The following is an 8,037-nucleotide window of genomic DNA, read 5'->3' as shown; positions in this document are numbered from 1 at the left end:
ACTGACTTTAGTTCAATATTACTGGTCAAGTGTACAGGCTTTTTTCACAACTGATATTTGGATTTGTCACGGTAGGAAACAGGCACATGGTGCTCAAGCACCTGCCCCTTTGCCCACTGTCTAGATAAGTGCCCTTTTTGTAAAACAACTTTTTCTATTTCTTTTTTTCTTTTCTCTTTTCTTTTTAATCCTTTATTTTAATTTTTAAATTTGGTCCATGGCATCAATTCTCAATTAAAAGTGTGTTGTATGCCCGATTGCTGCATCTGAGTCGAACCTCTGCCTCTTTCTCTGTAACTTCCCCTTTCACAGACACCACAGTAATTGTAAGTAAATTTAGCACCCTGCAGAGCAGCGTCATGTTTCCCTTACCTGCCTTCATAGGCAGCCAGGTAATGATAGTGTTTGCCCTGAGCCTCAGCACTGTTTGTCACTGTTGTGAAATTAAACCACTTTTAAAACATCTCAGTACAGCCAGACTAACTTAGGCAATAACCCAACATTACATTTCACAACAAGTAAGCTAGTCTGGTGTAAAATTACACCGTCTCCCTCCAACTCTCTGGCTGATTCAGGTTCACCAGCTGCCTGGTGCGAGTGGAGACAGATGCTGAATTACCTTCCCGCTTCCACATGTCTTTTTAAGCCAAAAACTCAATATGAAATAATTGATCACAGGCCTGTTCACTGGGACAAGAGAAAGAGGAGAGAAGGAGAACAAACTGAGGAGAGGAGAGGAAAGGAAAGGAGTGGAAAAGGCAGCCAGGAGAGGAGAGAAGAAGTTTTCAAGTCCCTTTATTAAATCATTTCAGCAATGACTGAAAACCATTAAGTTCAAACCATCAAGAAAAATGAAAAACAAAACAAACAAACAAAAACAGACAAAAGCTGCTCCTGAATAAACAGTCCGCAGACACAGTAAACGTTAAACAACTACTCAGAAATTATACACCAGCTCTCCATTCCCTGTCACAGAGCACAGGACACCCCCAACAGTCCATCTTTCTTTAAAGTCCTGTAAATTGTCCACAGATTGACAGTAAAATGTTCCACTCTGAGCCGGGATTTCAAGAGTCCTTCTAAGACCGGCACCGGCTCCACACTGCCAGCACCCTGAGTCCGGTTCCTGCGAGTCAGGCAGATACGTGATGTAAATATGCTTTCGCTGGTCTCGTGCAAGTGCGCACACGTGAGCGCGGAGCACAGAGAAGGCTACAGTGAGGCTAAAAACAGAGTTCAAATGACGTTTTTCAAAACAACTTTATATGTCGGGGCTTCAGGACACTTGGATCACTACGGAGCATGTTGGAGATATTTTGTGGTTTCAATTTTGTATTCTTCGACGTTAGTCTGGGGCGCCGTCTGCCATTAGGTGTGCTAGCCGCTCCCCCCGCCTATCTCTACAAGGGATGTGAGGACTCTAAAACTTCACCAGAGCCTCCCTCAGCATGAGGGTGAGTAGATAATGGCTGAATTTTCATTTTTGGGTGCACTATCCCTTTAAAATACTTGTTGAGTATTTTAAAGGGATAGTGCCTCTTCTTCCAGAGGCAAGATCTCCGGGGTTTGCCTACAGACTCTACATTCACTGAATGTAGAGTCTGTAGGCAAACCCCGGAGATCTTGCCTCTGGAAGAAGAGCGGAAGAGCCCTGGTTTCCGGTTGTAGACTGTTTGTAATCCGTGTGATATTGACCAATCACGTTTGAGCTGGCTGCAGTTGTTGCCAGGTTAAACGGTCCGTGCGGTGAACTAACGAGGTGGAACATAATTGGCGTCACTGAAAACTCTGAATCCACCGCAATGGTTCAGCATATCTACTTATATGATCGGGGGGAGGAAACGGAAGTCGGAAACGGATATTCGCCTCCTCCAAACTGGAATGCCAAAAAATCAGGGGGCCTGCCCCCAGAGCTGTATCGCCGTCTGCCGGAAGTCAGACGCCAAATACAGCCGATGGGTTCCGAGAATGCTCACAGATTAACTCATCCGGCAGGTAAGTGTTGTTAAGAGTTTTTAACACTTGTAACACTCTTTCACAAGGCATTTATGGGACATTTACACATAAGCCCAAACATAATGGTGTCATACATGCACATCACATCCTATCAGATCCTAGGTACTTCCCACTTCAGTCCTTGAACATCAGATCCTGTCAGATCCTGCATCCAATACAATACACCAATGAGTGTGTGTGCACATTATGTGGATACATGAAACAATAAACCAAGGTGTGACTGGTTATGATCAAGCAGAGTATACTGCCTGGACATGTATTTTTAAAGGTCAACTGATACTAAAGCATAAGACTAAACAGGTACATTACACTAACAAATTTGTTCCCAACCTTGGCCAGAAAAGTGGTCTGGAGTTCAGGTTAGTTCTTGGTCAAAAACCCTTTTGTCAAAATCACTTGAGTCATAAAAATAGTCTGTAGAAAACACTTGATGGAGCAGGATCAGATGCAAATGACTTGATTGTGTAGTTCATACAGACACAACAAGCCAAGCCAGAACTTTGGAGTTTTAGGGTGTTTTTTCACTTGGTCCTTTTTAGGTGAACCGAACTCAGTTCTCTTAAAGTGGACCAAAAAGTGGACCAACAGAAAGGGGTCTCAGTTCTCTTTCTGGTCCACTTCAGCTTTGATGGGGCCTCAGTCCTCTTTCTGTTCACACTATAGCCTACACACACACGCCTACACACACACGCCTACACACACACACACACACACACACACACACACACACACACACACACACACACACTTTGATGTGGCACTGCAGTGTGGTTATGAATTTAATGTGGGAGGAAAACCTTAGTGTTTCTGTGCGTTGTGGAAAGCTGCTGTTTGATGTTGTCCTCGTTCCATATCTGGGGGAGTGCAGTTGTTTCATCATCAGACCAAAGTACTCCTCGTCCACTGATTATGCATCTCACTGAAATAGCGTGTGATCTGTCTACAGCACGTTTGGAGGGCTACAATACAATAGCAAAAGGCAAAGCGGACCCAGAGCCTTTTTTGTTCAAAATGCACAGGTTAAGTGAACCACACCACAGACTTGAAGCAAACTGAACTCAGACCACCGAGTTCTCTTGGAGTGTTCACATTTGTGCACATTTGGGTGGCTGAAAAGGACCAAGTGTGAAAACACTTTATCAGCTGTTTGGCCTATGCATCAGCTGCACAGTGTTTCACCTGCACATCACAAAAATAACAAAACACAAAATCAATATACAGTCTAACAGTTTACATAACGACTCATGACTCACTCAGTGACTCAATAGGAGCATCTGTTTTCTCCTGTGTTTAACATTCACACTCACCACCCCTGTTCTCTTAATTTCTCAACATGTAGACAACATGTAAACTTCGCATGCTTGAATCTAGACTCCCTCCCCCTATCAACACACACCTAGGTGCTGTTTTGAGGACACACATGGGACAACAGAATATTAATCATGTTTTTAATAATGGGAGGTAGTGGGTGGATGTTGTGTGGCAGGTGGTGGGCCAGGACCATAGACCAGGCATCGATCAGATGAACATTCATTCCTTTAAACATGGCTCTGAGCACCTTGTAACGCTGAAGTGAGTACCAGTCACTGAAGATTAGCGACAGATCAAATGTCAAAGCTCTGGGGTGTCCTGTCCGGATGATAACCACTGTCCCTGGAGCCCTGGTCAGCAGCCGCACCACTGCCCTGCGGATGCTCTGCAACCGTCGGATGTAGAGCTCTATGGGGAAAGAGGGGAAGTGAGCCCAGATGCCAACTCCTACAATGGTGTCGGTGCCTCCGGTTAAGCGGTCTATTTCATTGGCAATGTAATAAAATGTGGTAGGTGGGACCCTGATAAAACTGACTAAAGGAGGGCCGTGGAAGTTGAATGTCACCATGATGCTGTTTGCATTGTCTATGGCCATGAAAGGTCCAAATTTCGTCCGGCCCTGTGGGTGAAACTCCTTAAGATCTGAAAGTATACAGAGGGAACAGATTAAGCTGCAGTGTGAACAAAATCAAACTGTTGCCAGAAATCCCTGCCGATCAGGTACCTGGTAGGTTTTTGTTGAGGAATTCAAACCACTGTCTGACAGTGGAGTCTCCATACAGGTGGACCTTCTTCCCTTTCAGACACTCAGTGATAGCAGAAGAGGTGTTGAACTGTTGAACTGTTGTTCCATCTAGCGCTCGCCACGCACCCTGGTAGTAATAGCCAGAGGGTCCAGATGTCACACTGCTACTCTTCACCTCCAGTTGACCTGAGAGGAAATAATAGGTGGGGTTATTCTTTGGGGTCAAGACGATCTGTCTTTTAAATATCATACAGTGTCAAAACCCGTCAGGATTAAGTTGGGTTTCTATTATAGAAATTAATTCTATTTCTCTTTTGGTGCAAGAAAAAACAAATGGTTTAAGTAGCACTTTTATCAGCTGTTTATTATTTTAATATTTCAAATTAAGCCATATTACATGAACTGCCTTCTAATTTATGTTCTTTACTGACTCCAAAAACTATCAGTAGCAACCTTCAGTCATGTGGACAACTTATGTACGTCATTCCTCAAACCCAAGTTTTTGCTCCCTTATTTTGGTGTCAGCATCAAAGTTACCTTACATAACATTGCATTATGAGCGTGTAAGATTCTAAAAACAGGACAGAGGACTATTTGCCCCCAGATGTAAATGTCTGGTTATTGAACGCTGCTAATTCAATTGTTTAATGTAATGTGGCTGTTTGTTTAAAGTCTGTTGTGGAATTTCTTTTGCCGTTTACTTTTAACTTTTTGCTGCCGTGCCTTTAGTTTATATGTTCTTTCATGTAAAATTCTATGCTGCTGGTCCCTTGGCCAGGACAAAAAAGATTTTGAATGTAAATGGGAAAATTAAAAATAAAGTAAAAAAGCCCATAAGGGGCAGAACTGGTAGTTTCTGGTTGTTATTGTAATCTTCACTTTTTAAAATATTTATTAAAGAGATATTTATTCAGATCTTTGTTATTCTACTGTTTGTTTTTCAGTCAGCTGTTTGGTCAGTTTTAACATAGTTTAATGTTGTTATACAGTAAAATTAAGAGAAGTCCCTGCTGTTATTATTGTGGGTGGTATTGGTATCCATGTTGACGTCAGTAATGACAGCCTCAGTATTGCGTTTGTCTTATGATGAGACTCAACTAGCTTTAATCAGAGTGTACATAAATGCACATTTTTGGAAAGGCCATCCCCCTCACACTGTAACTGACTTCAATTTTGGAACACATTTCAGGCTCAATGTGGTCTACAAAAAAAGTCTCTTGGACCGTAACAGATGACCACGATGGATTTTTTGCTGGAGACAGACGCCGATTTACTTTCACACTTCCACTTATCTTTAAAAACCAACCAGGGGCGTAGCCATCATTTCAGAAGTGAGGGGGACAAATTGTTCAGAGGTCTATTGAGTGATGTATCATCCTCTCGCATTCAATTGCACCTCTCCTTAGTGGCTAAAGAACCACATAACCACAAACAGCCACAGTACAGCACCAGGGGACCCACTTTAGTTTTTTTTTAAATTATATACTATCAAAATATAAAGTTTTAGATGAGTTGACACAGAATGACCCTCGAGCATCTACAGGGTAAGTAGCCAGATAATTAAATACCAAATACCTGCCTGGTTTCTCCCTGTCCCTCTTCTATCTATTGCAATAATATAGATAATAAATGTGCAAAGCAAAATTTATGAATATAATTAATAGTAGTGGTGACATAGCTGTGGAAATTAATCGCAAAGTCACTTTTATGCTATAGATATTTTCTCTCAGCCAGTTGTATTCTCTTCTCACCTGTGAAGACCCTGCATGATCATCCTTGCTGGCCTCTGGTCCACTGTCTCCTCCCTGACCCTCCTCTTTCTATTGTGGTAATAAAGATTAAAAAAATATGTGCAAAGCAAGATTTTGAAATAGAATTAGGAATAGTAGTAGTGAAATTGCTGTGGAAATTAACCTCAAAGTCACTTTTATGCTATAGATATTTTCTCTCAGCCAGTTATATTCTCTTCTCACCTGTGAAGACCTCACATGATCATCCTTGCTGGCCTGTGGTCCACTGTCTCCTCCCTGACCCTGCTCTTTCTATTGTGGCAATAAAGATTAAAAAAATATGTGCAAAGCAATAGTGAGCACAAGTTCTGCGCAGAAATTATTTATTTTATTTATTTATTTATTTGTTTATTTGAATGGGACAGTGCACATTGATGAACATGTTAAAACATGTAAAGATGCCGGATTGTAGCTTGACGCTAATTTCCATCCGTAGTCCCATTAACATAAAAACAAATTAAGACAGTACAACATTTCACAGTAAGAAAAAAGGAGCAGTAGCAATAAAACAAGCACTAACAGTGAAAAACACATTGAAAAACACAAACCATATTATACAGACAGACAGATAAATTGCAATACAGATTGACTGTGGGTGGAGAGCTAGCCCACAGGTAGGGAGACCATAAGAGTTTCGTTTTGAAGAGTAAATTAAGGAGGAGTGGGTTTATTCCTAGCATGAAACTAGCTAGCAAGCGATTTAACGTAGGTAACAATAACATTAGAATTCTTGTTAACTAGCTTAACTTGATATATTGGCATCTATTAATTAGTCATCATTTAGCAAACATTATCTACATGCAACAGCATTACTCAACTTACACGGTTTGTTTGGAAGAAACTGTGCAAGGTTTTTTGCTTCTTGCTGGCTGGTTTGCTCAACATAGTTAACACACAGAAGCACTGCCCAGCAGAAACACATCTCATCTGTGTGATTAATTCAGATCACAATACCACAGCATGTATGCCGCCTGGCCCCGCCTACTCATGGTGCGTTTAAAGAAAAAACACGTTACCACATGTTAAAAACGAATTGAGCGGTTGCAACAGCTGTAAAAAGTGCGGGGGACAGAGGGCACAGATACGGGAAGTGTGGGGGACATGTCCCACGCGTACCCCGCGTCCGCTACGCCAATAAAACCAACCTTAACTTGAAATAAGGTTTAAGTCTTCTGTGCCTCTGATTCTGCATCTTTCATTTCAAGGAAGAATTCTGAGGTAGAAAGCATCCGGTCTGTGTGTCAGAGCAGGTTCTAATCTGTACATCCAAATTGATTTAAACCTCACCGTTAGTATGACTTTAGCCACTTTCTGCAGGTTTCATGATGACTGGCATAAGGGTTATGGAGTTAGGTCCATTTTTGTACTGAGCTACGCCCCGTCAATATCCTTAAAACGTAGTAAGAGAGATCAACAAGCTTTTGATAAATTTTTGTAAACGTAAGCTCCCTCTTTACCTTGATGCTCCGGTGCAGTGCCTGCATCACTACAGAGGCCACACCAAACCACCTATACATCTCAAACTCCATTTTACCCTGACTTATGAACAAGACCCCAGTATACTTGAAGTCCTTCATTTGGGGCAGTAACTCTCCCATGCTAGAGGAGGCAATCCACCGTTTCCCCAATGAGACCAATGGCCTCAGATTTGGAGGTGCTGACTCTCATCCCAAGTGCTTCACACTTGGCTGCAAACCACCCCAGTGCATGCGGGAGGTCACAGTGTGACAAAGTCGACAGGATCACATCATATGCAAAAAGCAGAGATGTAATTCTAATGTCCCCACACCGGACCCCTTCCTCCCCTGGCTGTGCCTTGAGATCCTGGCCCTGAATATCACAAACAGAGTCTGTGACAAGGGACAACCCTGGCGGAAAATGAAATCCACTGAGAAAGTGTTTTACATTATGCTAAGTATGCAGGCACAGCTCTCCCTCTGGTCATACAAGGACCAGATTGCTCATATCAACAATCCTGCAGTATCCCCCCTAACACTCCTCAAGGGATGCGGCCATGAGCTTTCTCCAAGTCCGCAAAACACATGTAGACAGGATGGGCAAACTCCATCTAAAGCTAGAGCTGGTCCACTGTTCCACGGTCAGGATAGAAGCCACATTGCTCCTCCTGAATGGCTTGACAATCAGTCAGTGCCTCCTTTCCAGCACCCTGGAGTT

At 42.5% G+C, this 8,037-nt stretch overlaps 1 protein-coding gene across 4 annotated transcripts in view; it reads right to left on the bottom strand.

The window, feature by feature from the left end:
• Positions 1 to 1,612: 1,612 nt before the first annotated feature.
• LOC126384737 (NXPE family member 3-like) overlaps positions 1,613 to 8,037 on the bottom strand; it is a 61,944-nt gene continuing 55,519 nt past the window's right edge. For all 4 annotated transcript variants that reach the window (XM_050035989.1, XM_050035988.1, XM_050035990.1 and 1 more), the window contains exons 6-7: positions 4,052 to 4,258; positions 1,613 to 3,969 (exon numbers count right to left, since the gene is read on the bottom strand). In XM_050035989.1, coding sequence (XP_049891946.1) covers positions 3,413 to 3,969; positions 4,052 to 4,258 — 764 coding nt within the window. In that variant the 3' untranslated portion in view covers positions 1,613 to 3,412. The remainder of the gene's footprint in view (positions 3,970 to 4,051; positions 4,259 to 8,037) is intronic.

Source organism: Epinephelus moara, chromosome 23 (assembly GCF_006386435.1).
Source record: "Epinephelus moara isolate mb chromosome 23, YSFRI_EMoa_1.0, whole genome shotgun sequence".
Taxonomy (NCBI): domain Eukaryota; kingdom Metazoa; phylum Chordata; class Actinopteri; order Perciformes; family Serranidae; genus Epinephelus; species Epinephelus moara.
The sequence above is the reverse complement of the archived record's forward strand: the minus strand, read 5'-3'. Positions and strand labels throughout refer to the sequence as shown.